Source organism: Dryobates pubescens, chromosome 6 (genome assembly GCF_014839835.1).
Source record: "Dryobates pubescens isolate bDryPub1 chromosome 6, bDryPub1.pri, whole genome shotgun sequence".
NCBI classification, from domain to species: Eukaryota; Metazoa; Chordata; class Aves; order Piciformes; family Picidae; genus Dryobates; species Dryobates pubescens.
Window position 1 is genome coordinate 23,995,650 of NC_071617.1, and position 18,255 is coordinate 24,013,904.

Genomic DNA, 18,255 nt, shown 5'->3' on the forward strand with positions numbered 1-18,255 from the left:
TGAAGGGAGGCTGTAGACAGGTGGGGGCTGGTCTCTTCTCCCAGGCAAACAGCAGAACAAGAGGACACAGTCTCAAGCTGTGCCAGGGGAGGTTTAGACTGGATGTTAGGAAGAAATTCTTCATAGAGAGAGTGTTTGCCCATTGGAGTGGGCTGCCCAGGGAGGTGGTGGAGTCGCAATCACTGGAGGTGTTTAGGAGGAGACTTGATGGGGTGCTTGGTGCTGTGGTTTAGTTGATTAGATGGTGTTGGATGATGGGTTGAATGGGTTGATCTCGAAGGTCTCTTCCAACCTGGTCTATTCTATTCTATTCTATTCTATTCTATTCTATTCTATTCTATTCTATTCTACTCTACTCTACTCTGTTCTATTCTATTCTATATATCCTTGCCGTGATATGATGTGGCCTTTCCCACATACTTGCATGGCCAAGATTTTATACCTAAGGGGTGGAGGGGAGAAGTGCCACTTTCTGGTATGTTTTCACTGTCTGTTCACACAAATCATACTGGAAGAGAAGGCTTTGTCATACATAATGTTGCTGTGGCAGTTGTTCAAAAGTTGGTTTTGCAGGAGCTTTAGGGTCTTGCAAAAATTCTCACTGAAATGGCAGAACAAGAACACGTGCCTTGTGTGGTATTTGAATAATTTATGGAAATTGGGTGGGAAAAATCAGTGCAGTGCAGCATTTGGGTCTTTAATATGACCCAGAATATTTTTTCTGACCACATTACCGTGCTTTGCCACACAGGACTGACTTTAGCGTAGACTCACAAAGTCCTTGTGCCTGCAGCTGATCCTGAAACATCCAAGCGGAACGAAATCACAGTATGTGCTAAGATGCAGGTGTTGCTCCCCTGCCTTGTCCCCAGAGATTTGTCTCCAACCAAAGAGCTCTGACAACATGACAGCTCTTTGGGAGAGCCAACACCAGAGCAACTTCAGCAGCAGTTCCTCAGGCAGTTGCACCAGGAGTACATCCGTCAGATGCAGTGTTAAAGAGCCGTGGGATTAACAAGGTGTGTGGAAAGGCAGAAGCAGCACACACAGGACACCCAAAGAGACAAAAAAGCAGAAATAAGATGTCACAGGAAAAAAATTTTGCCATCTTATCCTTACCAGTTCTGTCTGCAGTGCTGTAAGTCACACACTTCATGAGGCTTTTCCTTACATAATCAAGAGTTTTAAAAAAGACAAACAATTCTGAAGGTTAATAATTTAGACCCCAAGGTGAGTTCTTTAATGCAATTTCATGATGCATTAAAGCAATATTGCTTGCACAGTAGAGAGCTATAATTGTATGCTCTGCATCTGCTGGTATCCTTCTTATAAAACATCATTGTTACAACTGTATGGAGGGAGGTGTGTGGCATTTTTTTCTGTGGGTTTTAGCTGTTATAACAAGAAGGCAGAGGTCTGAGATCTCCTGAACTCTCAGATAGTGAGGAAAATGGATGCATACCCTTCTGCCTTTGTACGTCCATGTCCTTGTGACTTGTGGATGCTCTTTCCGTAAACCTCTCTCTTCCTGTTGCTAGTTGCAGTTCCTGCTTTAGCATCCCAGACTCCAGTACATCCCCTGCCCTTTTCCTTTTCACCAGTTTTCGCTCCTCCACTCCTCACACTGCACCCCCACTGGCCAGGAGGCACTGCTTGAATGTCCTGCTCTCCCCTAACCAGGCTCTCTTGTCTCTTGCTCCTCTGTTGTTTCCACCTTCCAGCTGCAGCTCCTCACCTCTTCACTGTCTTTCAGTCAAGTCTCCTTTTCCCGCTGCTCCAAGGACAGTGTTCAAATACAGTGGTAGCTCTTTGCTTCTCATGCCTGTCACCTCAAGGACTCTATGTCATCAGAAAAAGCTGTTGCAGTGAAGGCACCTAGGAATGCTGTGGCTGGTGTTCTGGCCGTACTCAGTGCAAAGGAACTGGTGGGAGCTGAGCTGCCAACCTGTGATACTGAGATCTGCTGAGATGTACATTAACTCCAGGCTTCAGAAGGTCACAATTTGTCTTTATTTGAATGGAAGAGTAAAGTTTTAAGTTCACACATCACCATGAACCTAGGTAACTCTTATGTTAAATATTAAAATTCTATTTCAAAATAGGGAGGCTCAAGCCAGTACTATTTGTTTCAAGCTTATTTCCTCGGCATCTTACTGAAGAATGGTATAATCCATTGGCATCTATTGTACACTCTGTGGAAGCACTAATGGCTTCATGTGGGGTCTAGGGTGGAGAAGACAGCTTCTTTACCACAGAGAAGTGTGTATTGGCCAATCTAATTCAGATTCTCCAGACCCACAGACTGAATTGATTGCATATTTTTGGTCCTAAAAATAACTGCCTAACCACCGAGAAAAGACTCCATGCCTAACTAAGAAAATACAGTGTGAAATTAGTCTGAAAATGTTGTGTTTGCATTCTTAGTGCATTCTGTGAGAAATCTCTGATTAAGTTGGATTTACTGTATGCAGATGACTGCCGAGCATCCAATGAGGGGCTGTTGCTGGTGCAGTCTTGCAGCATGTGCAAGCATATCAAAAACAGGTTGGCATCTTGGCAGAAGTCAGCCCCAGAGAAGGTTTGAAGCTGTCAACATACTCTGGAAAACATCTGCATGGTGTTCAGGTTTTACAAACGAAACGGAAGTCTATGTCATAAATGTTCTTCCGAGGCCTGGCCTAACCTCCATTTTAGAAGTGAAAGTTTTTCTGTTGGCAAAACTCTGGTCACCCTCAGTGGGCACAGGAGATGCTTCTTTGTGACATGAATATAAATGCTAAAATTATTTTAAAACTTAGTAAATCTTAAAAGCAGCAGTCTTGACAATACCCCTTCCCTAACCTTAATCCGTAGCCATCGCGGAAGACTAATGCAAAGGGCTGGACAGCATCTCCTCAACCACTAAATCCAGTCTCCTGCAGTCACAAACATAATCCTCATCACAAACATTTAAGTCTCCTTTTTGAGCATGGTTAGGCTTTTTCCTGCCTTTTTGCAGGAAAGCTGTGTCAGTGCCTGATGGGAGTGGCTAGATAGCTTCATGATATAAACCGCCATCCTTCACCACCATATCTCCACATCTCATCAACTCTTCTTACCTACTCACTTGCTTTTTGTTCCCTCCTGGAACGTTTGCATGCTACCAATTCCAGTGTTGTATAGAGCATTTCACAGGAGGCTCTTGAACATTTATTCAAGGGCTCACAACTGCAAATGGAGCCTGAATCTTCTGGAGGCCAAGTGCACCAAAAATTTCTGTTTCCTTGCTGTATCTTTGTTAAAACAAAGCCCTCTGGACATCCACCCTAGCTTTCACCCAGTGTTGGCAGCCAGTGGCAGCCATCCCACTGTCCCTGTGGCTGGCACACTGTCGTGGTGCTATGGCTTCCACACTGCCGTCTGCAGCACTTGTGGACAGTCACTGTGCGTTCTATGGCTGGCTGGCATCCCACCATCTCAGCCTGTCCCTGGGTGGGGTGCTGGGCTGGGGTTCCATGCAGTCATGCCTTTGGAGAGGCTGAAAAAAGGATTTTACAGTTGTTTCTTGTAAAACAGCTGCTTTCCTAATTATCATGGTGAGTGATTATCTCACTTTGTGGCTTTGAGTGCCAACTATTTAATTTCAACCAAAGAGAAACACCTTGAATTAAGTCATAAAATCATTTTGCTCCAAGTGACAGGTATGGTGATAGGATTAGTCTAAATGAATAAAAGCATTGCATAACCACTGCCCCATTGCAGTTCACTATGTCCTTTCATGACATGTTAGTAGAATTGGTATATAAGATCTCAAAGGAGGTTTAGTCTTAGGAGGAAAATCTTCTTTCTTGTCTGTACTGAAAGTGAACAACAAGCCGCATTCCGCCCTTTACAGTTGTGATTCTTCTGTGCCCATGGGTAGCAATTCATTGCAATGCTGCCTAAGCAAAGTGTATTGAAAGCACAGTCAATTTCTATTTTGCCAATTCTGTTCATATATTTATACGATGAAGAACGGTCAAATTATACTGGTCTGAGACTTCCTGGCAAATTCAGCCGCTGAAGAATTCAAACTAATGAAAACATCAGATGCCTGGAACTAGAAAGGCTTTGGCAATTTCTTTGTTTGTCATGTTTGGGAAAGAAAGAAATCCTGACTGCATTATTTTATTGACATTCTTAATACAGCAATCATAGCATCATCTATGTTTAAATCACAGGTCAGTAAGTCATGAGACCTGGCTCTCTTTCTGGTATGACTAGAGGCTTCTTGTGTATATAAAAGCTTAGAAACTGATTTTCCAGTTTAGCAAAGGGAAATGTACTCATAACTTCATTGCTGTATTTTCCAAACAGGCAAGCAGCTTGAACAATCACATGTCCCAGACAGGCATCTAAGTATTTAACAGAACACCTGAGGGCACGGTTGCCCTGATTGCATAGATAATCAGTTCCTGTGTAATGTGTTAGTTAGAAGACTGCACGTTTTTCCCCACTTAAATGTGTACATGAGGTACTTGGACTGCTTCTTCCTATTTCATATGTGAATCATCTCACATGTATCTCAGGGGAACATTTTGAAACCATTATTAATACACACATATTAAGAGTGCATTGAAAGGGTTGCTCAGAAGGTTCCACTGTGTTGTAAAGGTGGTATCTAATTATACCTCTGTGGAAGCAGTGGTAAGTCAAGCATCCATACAGATGTTTTCACTATGCTTTGAAGCATTACAGAAAAGGCATGATCTGGAAAACATTTTTCTCATGCTCTTCTGAAATAGTTACACCAAGTGCTGGGCTAAGCCAATACAGCTTGGTGCTGTGCTGCATCTGTTTTGGGAGCCAGCATGAGGAATTATGTCCCATGTGTCCCTGTGGTCAACTTGATGCTGTCAATCCCTGCCCCAATCTGGATCAAGAAGGTATGAGTGGGTGAAAGGGGTGTGGATGGATGCAACTGTCCCCTGAGAGCATTTGCACCTCAGGGGCTTAAACCAAAGCTCTTCTCAGGTGGTCAGTGGTAGAGTGGCACACGGAAGGCTTTTTGCCTGCCTTCTCATCTTTCTCCAGCCATGCTAAATGCTCAATTGCTGTGTCCAAGAAATCAAGGTCAACAGTTACAACCACAGGCAAATATTTCTTCTAGCAAGAGGATTGTGCTAGGCATAAGCAAAACACACAGCCTTGCTAAATTTCACTGTTTAACGTGGTTTCTTTTTGCTGCAGTGTGTGTGGCTTTTAAAAGAAAGTTATGAGTCACATAGTCATTAATTAATTAATTATAGGTAGAAGCTGAGACAGTTTCTATGATTCTATGATTCTGGTGTGAGCTGTGGGACCCAGCTCACATGGGGTATGTCCCCCATGCAGGGGTGTGAACATGTACTGCGCAGGGTCTGACCATGCATGTACTCCAGGTCTGGCACAGACATGAGGTGAGGATCATGCCACAGATGAAGCCCAGAGTTTTTCAATTCCTGTATCTTGCACACTGATCTTACCTAGAGAGACCTGCCTGTAATTTTTACAGAGCAGGAATATGCCCTGACTGGCACCCTGGAGATAACCAGCTCACTTCATGGCGGGATTCATTGTTCCTGTGACTGCCACCCTTTTGCTGAAGAACTGGATGTTATTTACACATCTTCTCAGCCTTTTCATCGATATTGCTTTGATTTTGAGGCAAAGCAGTTCACTTTGAAAAAAAGATGCTAATCTTTGCCAAAGGTCTGTTTCACAATCTTGTGAATAGTTTGTGCATGCTTAGCTGGTGCTTAGGCCAGAGAGGGTCCTTTCAGGAGCAACCTCCAGCTCTGTGATTTAAGTCCTTGAGGAACACATACATCTGATGGTAGAGGAAAGTGCACGTGATGAACATTCAGTGGCAGACTGAAAACAACAAAGTTCCTGCAGCAGGATTGTGTTGAATTTTCCTGCTGTCTGGTAGGCTGAGCATCTTACATGTCATTAAACCACATTACACTCTTGTGTTTCAGTGGCTAGTGTCACCTCTCATTGACAAAAGCAAAGAAAGGGATTTAAAGTTTTTATTGTGGATGGTGTTCATACTTAGTGCATGAACTGCGCCAGGTGGCAAATAGATTCCAGGAACCTCCTTTGCTGTGAAACAGTTCTGCCTCAGCCCAGCATTGGCCATGCAGGTGGAGCAGCACCAGCAAGTTGTAGTGCAGGATGGGGAGAGCTTTGACAGCAAGAGCAGCCTGGAGCTTTTCATGGGGCAGGCTCACTTTTACCAGCAGAGGGGCATCAGGCCTGCAACTTGGATAGGACATTGCCCAACTATCCCCATGTGTAAGCACTTGCCCTGTTATGTGAGTCTTGTAGAGAACTTTTGGAAATGTCTGCTTTTGGGTGAGTAGTTAAATCAAGATCTAAATGCTGTGTGGGTATTACAAGAATAAAACTGAGCAAACAGACAAGAAAAGAAAACCTAAACTCGGGCATTTAAAAAATGCACTGGAAAATTTTCCAATAATCGTCCATTCTAATTGGTTTCTGGTGGGTTGGATACAAAGATAAAAGGGAAAGAAGAAAATACTAATCTGAGGAAAAAAATGCCAGGATAGGTATCAACTAAAAATCATTGTCTTTGGAAATGAATTTAAAATATGCTCACACATACTCTCCTCTAAGAGTGAGGAGTTCTAGTGGTAAGTCATGTGCTTTGAATTAAGAATGTGATTCATGATTTAAATACTTTGGGGGAATCAATAAGGCAACATGTGAAGCTTTCTCATATTACTCAAGTATTATGATTTTAATGCTGCTAGAGTTTTTACAGAAAGGTCAAAAGCTTAGCTTCTGATCTCATATAAATCTGATACAGCTTTAGTTTGCAGTTTACACCACTGTTTTTGTAGAAGTTAGTCTGGTTTAGAACTGTTTCTGAGATCAGAATTTTGCTTCCTTGCAACTTTTAGTCTATTGCTACTGGTTGTTTCAGGTAAAGTGGATGTAGTTGTGTGTGGTTTTTGAAAGGGGTATGATATAAATAAATTATACCAAAATATGCAGAAGAGCAATTGAAAAAAGGAATGAGAAATTTGTCTGTAACAGCCAGCTCATATCCTGGTTCAATGTCAAACTCCATTTAATGCCAAAGACACCTGAACTCAGTGGAATTCTACTGGTTTAAGTCTGTCTGTTTTAATATTATTCAGAACTGAGCCATTCCAGTGGAATCTCTTATTTTTCCCTCTCTTTTTGTTTCAGGTATTATTTTAAAGTCCAAGCAAAAAATCCCTTTGGTTATGGACCTGTTAGCTCATCAGTCTCATTTATCACAGAATCTGGTATGTTTTGCTTTATATTTTCATCTAAAACCTGAATTCCTAATAACAGATGTGGCAGGACAATGACAAACCAGGGCAGTAATAATGGTGATTATCCTGAACTTGCTAATTTGAGATTTATTATTTTTTTAGCTAAATTATTTGTTTTCAGTAAAGCTAGGAAAACAATATCCATTTCTAATGCCACAATGAAAATATAAGTGACATTAAAGTGAACTTCATGGGAGCAGGAAGTTGAATTTAAAATACAAGAATACTAATGTTCAACCATACAGAATCCATAGGAAGTTTAATGTCTTTGATAGATTGACCAAACATTTGGAAATTAGCTTTCTAATTGTGAACAGCTGAACAGCTGGAAGTGGTTGCTTCTGGAAAACATATAGGAAAAAATTGTTCCATCAGACTGGCAAAGCTCTCTGTTCTTTTTTTGACAAGACATGCTGCTTTTTCACAGGGCTAATAGTGCATTCGAGAGCAACACCCCCTTCTACAAAGAGTCAGTTAAATTAGCTATATTTGCCCATTTCTTTTTCTTCTTCCACTGAGCCAGAGTCAGATGACTCCACTGAATAATAAAGGACAAATTTTTCATTCTTGAGTGAAAGGTCTGATGATTTGATGATACAGGATTTGCTCTTTGACTTCACCCTGTAGCGCTCAAGTGGCAGAGTTACCATCCCTGGAGGTATTTAAAAGATCTATAGATTTGGCATTCAGTGACAGAATTAAAATGATACATGTGTTTATGAATAGCACTAAAACGTGTGCTAATCATGATGGATGTTTGAGACTGAGATTTGCGTATAAGTGGTAAGTTGCATTTCCCTTTGAAAGGTAGGCCTATAGATGTAACTCACTGTCAAGGGTTAGGGCTGGCCTGGCCACGGAATGATTGACACAAACTCTCTGTTAACCCCTCTTCGATCCCAGAAGGGGAAGAGAAAAAGAATAAGGGAGAGACATTTGAATGGGAAAAGGAAAGTAAAGCAGCTTTAATAATAACAATAAAATGAAAAATAAATACAAATATATACAAAACCAATATAGAACCCAACCACCTTGATGGCAGTTATGTCACCATCACCACTGATGCTGTGGCAGGCACTGGGGAAGTCCCAGGCTGGACTCAGCAGCAGATGAGAACTGGATTCAGGACCACATGGGTTGGGATTGAAGGCAGAATCACAGAATGTTAGAGGTTGGAAGGGGCCTCCAGAGATCATCAAGTCGAACCTCTCTGTCAAAATCAGGATCTCCTAGGGTAATCCACTCAGGAGTGCATCCAGGTGGGATTTGAAAGTCTCCAGAGAAGGAGACTCCACAACCCATTTAAGTGTTCTGCCACCCTTACTGCAAAGAAGTTTCTCCTCATGTTGAGGTGAAACCTTCTATGGTCAACTTTGTATCCATTGCTCCTTTTCTTATTACTGCACACTGCCGACAGAATGGACAGAGTTCTTCTCAGATGGTGGTCATTGAAGAAGAGAGCTTAACCCTCAGCTTTGTACTAAATGTGACATATATGTAATGAAATACCTTGCTGGTCAGTGTAGGGTCACCTGTTCTGTCTACTCCTCCCTGCAGATGCAGCCTTTTTTACTTGCATCCTCAATGTGGTGCACAAGATTTAGCAATGGACCTTAGTCTGCATACCAATCCTTGGTGTTAGCTAGGAAAGCCAAGCATTATCACTCCTAGAAGCAGGCACTGTCTGCAAAATATGTCATTAACTTCAGAAAGTGCTATTACTTAGAAGAGGCTGAGCTGAAAAGTAAAATAACTGAACAGAATTAGTTCTGTTGTGACTCAAACCAGGACACTTGCACTGTATATTCAGAAGTATGGTGAAACTGTTCTGCTTTGAGGACCCTCTGAGAAATAAAAATGTTTCAAAGATGGTTTTGAACTTTGGTTCTAATATCAGTAGCTTTTTTTACAATCCTGTCATAAATTTCATCAGCTGAGAAAAACAGTGGAATAACACATGCTTATTAACTCTGGAAATTGGTAAGACATGTAAATCCCGCAATCATAATGTAGCTAAAAGCAGTTACTCTGCAACTGACATTCTCTTGGGTGACATGGCGTGTTTCATATTATAAAACAAGGTTTGGAACTAAATACTGACTTTCATTTTTATTTTCATTCTTCTAGACAATCCTCTCCTTGTTGTCAGACCACCTGGTAAGTCTTATTCTGCTGTTTCTTACATGAAGTGCATAAAACCTGTGCAATATAGGTGTTAGAAGCATGTTATATATATATACAGTTTAGCTTACCGTTTTAAGCAGGAACAGATACTAAGTGCAGGCAACCAATGGGATGCACCTGTCCCAAAGGGGCAAAAGGATTCTAGGGCAGAAGTTGGCAGAGCTCATTGATAGGGCTTTAAACTGGATTTGAAGGGAGAAGGGGTTGTTAATCTCATGTTTACCTGTGACAAACATTGGGGCAGCTCACCAGAGGCAGAGGGATGGAGTGCTAGGAAGGGCTCTCAACTTCTTGCCCTGAGGCAAGCCAAGGCTGAAGCACAGGGGCACCCCAAGGGAATCAAGGGGGATTCACCTAAGAGGGTGGCACGGCCAGCCCAGCTGAAGTGCCTCTATGCAAATGCACACATCTTGGGCAACAAACAGGATGAATTAATGGCCACTGTGCTGCTGGAATGCTATGACATAGTGGCTATTACTGGAACTTGGTGGGATGATTCCCACAACTGGAATGTAGGGATAGATGGGTACAAGCTCTGTAGGAAGGACAGGCAGGGTGGAAGGGGAGGAGGTGTTGCTTTCTATATCAGTGACCAGCTGGAATCAGTGGAGCTCCACCTGGGCAAGGATGATGAGCTGGTTGAGACCATATAGGTGAAGATTAAAGGGAAGACAGGGGAAGGTGATGTTACTGTAGGGGTCTGCTACAGGCCACCTGACCAGCAGACCCATGCAGATGAGGCACTCCGCAGGCAAAGAGAATTGGCTTCACATTCACAAGCCCTGGTCCTGACATCTGCTGGAGAGACAGCACAGCTAGGTACCAGCAATCCAGGATGTTCCTGGAATGCATAGATGACAATTTCCTCCTCCAAATGGCAGAGGAACCAACAAGAAAAGGTACTATGCTGGACTTTGTTCTCACCAATAGGGAAGGGCTGGTGACCAATGTGAAGTTCAGGGATAACCTGGGCTTCAGTGACCATGAAGCAATAGAATTTAAGATCCTCAGGGCAACTAGGAGGATGTATCCCAAGCCTGCAACCCTGGATTTTAGGCATGCAGACTTTGATCGCTTCAGGGATCTGCTGGCCAAAGTATGGTGGAACAAAGCCCTAGAGCAAAGAGGGGCCCAGGACAGCTGCTCAGTGTCCAAGGATCACCTTCTTCGTGCCCAGGAACAAAGTATACCCACAAAGAGGAAAGCAGGAGAGAATGCTAGGAGACCTGCCTGGATGAACAAGGAGCTCCTGGACACACTGGCACACAAAAAGAAACTCTACAAGGAGTGGAAGAAAGGACAGCTGGAATGAAGGGCATATAAGGAAGCTGCCTGAGCAGCAAGAGACCTGGTTAGAAAAGCTAAAGCTCAGTTAGAATTAAATCTAGCCAGGGAGATCAAAGGGAACAGTAAACATTTCTATAGGTATATTAATGGTAAAAAGAAGACTAGGGAAGGTGTGGCCCCCCTCAGAAAGGAAACAGGTGAACTGGTGATGAGTGGATGAGATTGGCAATGACTTCTTCACCTCAGTCTTCACTGGCAAGGGTTGCAGCCACACTCCCAGAATAATGGAAGATAATGGTAGGGACTGGAAGAAGGAACTGCCCGTTGTGAGTGAAGATCAGGTTCAAGATCAGTGTTCAAGTCCATGGCAAAAGTCATGGCAGTCCAGGGAGGTCCCCACTGACTGGAAAAGGGGAAACATAAATCCCATTTTCAAGAAGTGAAAGAGGGAACTACAGGCCAGTCAGTCTCACCTCTGTGCCCAGTCATATCATGGAGCAGGTCCTCCTGGAGGCACTGCTGAGGCAGAAGCACAGCTTCACCAAGGGCAAATCCTGCCTGACAAACGTGGTGGCCCTCTATGACAAGGTCACAACATTAACAGATGAAGGCTGAGCAACTGACGTCATTTACCTGGACCTGAGCAAAGCCTTCAACACTGTCCTGCACCACATCCTGGTCTCCAAGCTGGTGCAGTATGGGTTTGAGGGATGGACCATTTAGTGGATAAAGAACTGGCTTGATGGCTGCACCCAAAGAGTGGCTGTCAATGGGTCCATGTCCAAGTGGAGGCCAGTGACAAGCGGAGTCCCTCAGGGATCAGTCCTGGGACCAGTCTTGCTTAACGTCTTTGTCGGTGACATGGACAGTGGCATTGAGTGCACCCTCAGCAGGTTTTCTGATGACACCAAGCTGTGTGGTGCAGCAGACACTCTGGAGGGAAGGGAGTCCATCCAAAGGGACCTTGACAGATTGGAGAGGTGGGACCCATGACAACCTCATGAGGTTCAACAAGACCAAGTTCAAGGTCCTGCATCTGGGTTGGGACAACCCTGATCTAGCGAGGAGTCCCTGCCCATGGCAGGGGGGTTGGAACTAGATGATCCATGGGGTCCCTTCCAACCCTAACAATCCTATGATTCTATGATTCTGTCTTAGGACCTCTTATTCTAGTCTTTGAAAAGAAATCTTGTGAAGATATGTCCTCTATGTATACTTTACAAGCTTGCATTTATTTCCAAACTTGCACTAAGCCATTTCAGCTGCTAACCAGAAGAGCTGATTTCCTGGTGCTATCGGAAGAGATGCAAAAAAAAAAAAGCCACAAAAGACCTCATGGTTATTATTCTCTGTCAGCTTTCCTAAGCACTTCAAATGGCTAGTTCTGGGGTTTGGTGGATTTATTTTTTTATTTTTTTTACTGTATTGTTCATGAAAACAATGTCCAGTGTCTCCATCCCTTCTGTGTTTCATTACGCTCGTTAGTCTGGTTTTCCGGTGTCCTCTCAGATGTCTTTGATGATGCACAGATATAGCAGAACACCCTATGTCTCTGGCAGTCAGTGTGAGAGGCCTCTGAGAGCAGTGGCCTTCCTGTGTCCTCAGTTGCCTTCAGGTTTTTTGCTGTCAGTTATTTTTGTGGGTCTTGCTGTGGAAGGGAGGTGTTGGAAGGTGATGGCTTTTGCACTTGTAGTTTCTGCTTCAGCTGGACAAATGCAGTGTGCCCAGGCAGCCAAGAGGGCCAATGGCATCCTGGCCTGCATCAGGAACAGTGTGGCCAGCAGGAGCAGGGAGGTCATTCTGCCCCTATACACTGCACTGGTTAGGCCACACCTCGAGTACTGTGTCCAGTTCTGGCCCCCTCAGTTTAGGAAGGATGTTGACTTGCTGGAACGAGTCCAGAGAAGGGCAACGAAGTTGGTGAGGGGTTTGGAACACAAGCCCTATGAGGAGAGGCTGAGGGAGCTGGGGTTGCTTAGCCTGGAGAGGAGACTCAGGGGTGACCTTATTGCTATATGCAACTGCCTGAAGGGAGGTTGTAGACAGGCAGATGTTGGTCTCTTCTCCCAGGCAACCAGCACCAGAACAAGAGGACACAGTCTATACAGTTGTGTTTGTGTCCATACCAGTGGAGTTTTGAGGACTCCTGTATTCACATGCAAAGTTTGCAGGATTTGGTCTATGTGCCTAGTGAGAGGAAGGAAGAGTAACTAACAGAACAAACTTTTGATCTCATTTGCAAACCACCTCAAAAATGCACAGTAAAATCAGGGCTTTGTGCTATAGCTGGAAATAAAATACTAGTTAACACATGGGAAGCTTTTTCGGTAATTCTATATGCATTACTACAACAGCAGTTCCAAAAGAAATGGTATTGTCTTGGTTAGTATAAAGCAAACATTTGGTAATCCAGTAGGAGTATTTAGTCTTTTGATATACAATTAAGCAGTGCTCTGAACAGAGTTCCGCAGGAAAGGTCTCATCTGTTACTGGAAACTCATCTGTTTTGCTATAATGTGGGAAACCAAAACAGAAAAGTACATTTCTGATTTCATCTGTTTAAACAAATAGCAAAAATAGACTTCTTGTCAGAGGCTGTTACTCACTGCAGAATTCTTAACATTTGTTCTTTAGCAGGCAGGTTAAGTTTTGTACTTAGTGTATTTACTGTATTTAGACAGTGTCACTGCCAGACCTAAGATCAAATTCTCTTGAGAAAAGAAACTATCTGTAGATAGAGATGTTTTACTAAAAAACAGTGAGGCTGTTTACTTAGAACTGTGATTCAGTACAATTAACATTAACAGTTGTCTGTTGCCTCAAAGGAATTTAATCAAGTCCCTTGTATTTTAATTTTTAAAATTATTGTTCTTGAAGTACTATTTCTGTATGTGGAAAAGTCATTCATTACACTGCTGCAGCATCTCTTGTAAAACATACTTTCAGATGTTAACCTTGGCAAAACTCAGACTGAAATGCAAATGTTAATCCTTAATCTTGATTTATTCTTTCTTTCTTTCTCCAAGGTGGTGAGCCTATCTGGATCCCTTTCACTTTTAAATATGACTCCTCTTACTCAGACTGCAGTGGCAAGCAGTATGTGAAACGAACTTGGTACCGCAAGTTTGTAGGAGTGGTTCTTTGCAACTCTTTAAGGTACAAGATTTACCTGAGTGATGACCTGAAAGGTAGGCATCAGGATTAATTTCTTGATGTTTCATTACTTGTCATTTCCATCGCCTCACTTTCTTAATCTGGGAGTCCTTTTCTGTAGAATCAGGGAATGGTAGAGATGGGAAGGGACCTCTGGAGATTGTCTAGTCCAACTTCCTTGCCAAAACAGGATCACCTAGGGCAGGCCACGCAATAACGCATTCAGGTTGTTTTAGTAAGGTCTGATTGTGATAGCTGACCTGGCCCTGGTTTTGAGTTATGCTCATGTCCTAGGTGTTAGGGTTCAAACCTCTTCACACAGAAGTTTCCCTTGAAAAGCCCATGTATGTTTGTACCTGAGAAAGCAATGTGTTTTGTATTGTGAAAGTGAAGTGCCACTCCCTACACATCTCCCAGGAAGACTCATGCTTGCTTCATGGGTAAGTGAGTCCCAGCTGCACACTGTGAGGGAGCAATAAACCCTAGAGATCCTCAAGGCAAATCGAAGTGGGAAATAGTGAAGAAAAGGCTGGTGTTACAGTGACTGGATGAGCAGTATTCCTGAGTTAACAGTAGCTCTTACAGAGCTGTAATTGCTGAGAGATGAAGAAAATTTTCCTAACTATTGATCTGGGGTACTCAGTGATTTTTGAGATTATGCTACTGTATTATTCTAATTGCAATGTATTTGTGTAGTATGAAGGCTGTGTTTAAATGATCAATAAGAAACAAAGTGGCCCACCCCATCTGTCAGAGAAGCAGAGCTCCCTGGTTTTTAGTTTTCATTTGAGACTGTAATTAGACTAATGGTATTGACATATAAAACATTTTTTTACTTTCTCATGATGTATTGAAATTCTGTCCACCTGTCACCTGTGGTGCAGTGTCTATGGACTTCCAAATGGGGACTATTCCTTACTGAGCTTTAACCCGTTTCTCTTTTCTGTAATTTCTCCTTCCATACTGTGAAGGTAATATTCTCCCTCTTTCCAGCCTCTGTTCATTGGTATTTGTCACTGCAATACTGTATCTCCTGCTTTCTCCCACATCTATTTTCCTGTTGATAAAGAGCATCCCAAATGAAAGTAATGCTGAGTCAAATAATCTGTATCATCCTTCAGACACCTTCTACAGCATTGGGGATAGCTGGGGAAGGGGCGAGGACCACTGCCAGTTTGTGGATTCACACTTAGATGGAAGAACGGGACCTCAGTCATACGTTGAAGCCCTGCCCACCATCCAAGGTATGGCAATGGGTGAGTGGGATGCTGGCTGGGTGCCTGTCGTCCCATCCATAGGATAAAGGGGTAGAGAGGACAACACAAAGTCCTTGGCCATGGGTACTGGCAGCTCTCTGAGGAGTCCAGCTGGTATGGTATGCAGGAGGTGATACTGTGCTTAAAAGGTTATTGAAGACCTAGTTAAGCAGGTTATCAAAGTCCCAGAAGGACTTGTGGATGCTGAGAGAGACAGAAAGAGAATGGCCTGTAATGCAAATTATTTACATGAACAAAATGTAATACCAGAAAGAAAAGTTTTGTATAGGTCTATGAAACCCTTTTCCTAACTATAAGACCTGCCTCATTGAGTATCACAAAGGACCAGCTACATCTTTGCAAATATGGCTTCTGCAAATGGTTTCTGACCAGTCCATTCAATGCAGAACACATAGGAGTGTGTCTGGTGACTGCAGGCTGGACTGCAGATACCCTCCTCTGAGTGAAAATTCCCACATTGAAGAAGTTCCTGAGTAAACTGCTCAGCTTATGTAGCTAAGATTGTGATGGCTTGCTTCACAAAATTAACCCAGTCATGAAAGTCAGCCAGTCTATTATTCAAATTATTCAAATTATTCAGTTAACTTCAGTGGTTTACATATTAAATTAGTTGTTGATATTATTTTCATGGTGGTATTACCAGGAAGAAACTGAAACAGTCTCTGATACTTATATATCACTGGGAAGTACTGCATTTCTCAGTTAAAAAGAGGGATGATTAATCCAGATGTGTGTTGCTAGGTCTAGGAGATAGAGAACAAACAGAAATTGTATTATTGGCACAGGATACGAGTGTTTCAGATGTTCCAGCACACGAGCTATGTGGAGAAGAATGCTGCACCTTTCCTAATGCTTTAAGCAGTCACATTCTTTCTGCAGATGAAGAAAAAGGGGGAGAAAGGGCTTAACTCCGTATTTACTGCATTAAATTATACCTTTTTGTTTTGTGCAAAGCTGATGTTTGCTGGAGGTCTCTGGAGCCCTATGAGATAATACAATCCGATGGTATTTTTTTGCCCCAGAGTTCTTTGTATATTTAAACTGACTTAGAAATTTCATAAACATAACTGAAATATAGCCACCTTTTGGAGTCAAAAGCAGCAGCTCTTTGGCAGACCACAGCATTGCACAATAGTTCAAGAGATTTTGCAGAGTAAACCCAAACAAAACTACAAGAAGTATAAAGGACCAAGAAAGAGCTAGCAAATACCCTTGTGACAAAACTCCCTACCAGACAGCTTCTAAGTTTTCATTTGAGTGTGGGATTGACTCTCACTGCATCTGTTCCTTTTGTTAAGGTACTGTGTCTTTGATTTTCTCCCAACAGGGTATTACCGGCAGTACCGCCAGGAGCCTGTGTCATTTGGACGCATTGGACACACAACGCCCTACTACTATGTGGGCTGGTACGAGTGTGGCGTCCCCATCCCAGGGAAATGGTAGCAGTGTGCTCTCCTGGTTTAGGCAGACCATGCTTTGAAATAACTTCTACCAGTGGACTGTGAGCAACAGATTTAGAAAACACACACACAAAAACACAAAAGGGGGAGAATTGAGGCAAGCCAGTGAAGATCAGCTGCTCAAGAAACCCTCATGAAGCCAAGTATGCTCCCTGCCTTTACCAGCCTAAATCTGTGGTGCTGCTTAATTTCTGCTTGGAAGCAGGAAAGGAATTAAGTTTGGCATCCTACCTTCCTCCTCTGGGTCTTTAGGGCACAGAGAGGTGGTTGCAATGTGTGCAGCCTGTCAAAACTAAAACTGCCTTAGCCTTGAAAATGTGGAATTTTCTTATATTTTACAGGAATGACCTAAGCATGCTGTGCTTGCTCAGTGGGATGCAAAACTCCTTTGCTGCCGGCTGGGGCTCTCCTATACAATTGTGCCATGTAACTGGCCATGCACCAAAGGCAGTATATTCTTCTGAAGACTTCCCTGTGGGTTCACCCACAGCTGGACTAATCACTAGGTCACAGTGTAAATTCACTTTGAGATGTATGTATATCTATATCTATATAAATACAGTACTGTACATCTGCAGAAGTACTGCTTAGAGATGCTGAGATTTTCTTGTTCACTAGGTAAATGTTTGGAATTTTTATGTAAAAGGTGCTGTTAATTCTTTGAGATACTGCTATGCACAGTATATTAACCAAGGAAAGAGCTGTATTCTTCCTGCGAGTACTGTTGGTTTCACATTTGAATTACCGATTAAAGTCCTGTGTCCCTCTTCCTTGGCAGCATTTGTACTGAATGTTCAGTGGGATTCTAGCCCGCTTTCCATGTTTAGAGGGGCACTCAAGTCAAGCAAAACCACATATTCATCAGTTTGTCAGCATCAGTTAAACATTCCACCCTTTACTATTTTGAAGTTTCAGTGCCAGTTTTCTTCAACTCTTTCTCATCTTACATGCTGTTGTGAGGGAGCTGGGGTTGCTTAGCCTGGAGAAGAGGAGACTCAGGGGTGACCTTATTGCTCTCTACAACTGCCTGAAGGGAGGTTGTAGACGGGCGGATGTTGGTCTCTTCTCCCAGACAGCCAGTACCAGAACAAGAGGACACAGTCTCAGGCTGCGCCAGGGGAGGTTTAGGCTGGATGTTAGGATAAAGTTCTATACAGAGAGAGTGATTGTCTGCTGGAATGTGCTGCCCAGGGAGGTGGTGGAGTCACCATCATTGGAGATGTTCAGGAGGAGACTTGATGGAGTGCTCGGTGCCATGGTTTAATTGATTAGGTGGGTTGGATTGGTTGATAGGTTGGACGTGATGATTTTGAAGGTCTTTTCCAGCCTGGTCTGGTCTATTCTATTCTATTCTATTCTATTCTATTCTATTCTACTCTTCACTGTGCAGTGGCATGGGATGAATAAAATTAGAAACTGCTTTTAAGTTACTCGCCCCCCAAAACGAAGCCCAATCACCATCAAAAGGGTCAACTAGCAGGAAACCTATTTGACTTTGCTCCATCCTGGGGACAAATTGGGATACAATTCCTGGATTCCTCTTCCATCCATAGCAGAAAGCAAGATCTG

At 43.0% G+C, this 18,255-nt stretch overlaps 1 protein-coding gene across 1 annotated transcript in view; it reads left to right on the forward strand.

Annotated features, from left to right (window-relative positions):
• Positions 1-17,444, forward strand: part of FNDC1 (fibronectin type III domain containing 1) — a 49,942-nt gene extending 32,498 nt beyond the window's left edge. The window contains exons 16-20 of the mRNA XM_054162510.1: positions 7,216-7,295; positions 9,453-9,482; positions 13,823-13,984; positions 15,071-15,193; positions 16,554-17,444. Of these exons, the coding sequence (XP_054018485.1) occupies positions 7,216-7,295; positions 9,453-9,482; positions 13,823-13,984; positions 15,071-15,193; positions 16,554-16,669 (511 nt within the window). The 3' untranslated portion in view covers positions 16,670-17,444. The remainder of the gene's footprint in view (positions 1-7,215; positions 7,296-9,452; positions 9,483-13,822; positions 13,985-15,070; positions 15,194-16,553) is intronic.
• The last annotated feature ends 811 nt before the right edge of the window (positions 17,445-18,255 follow it).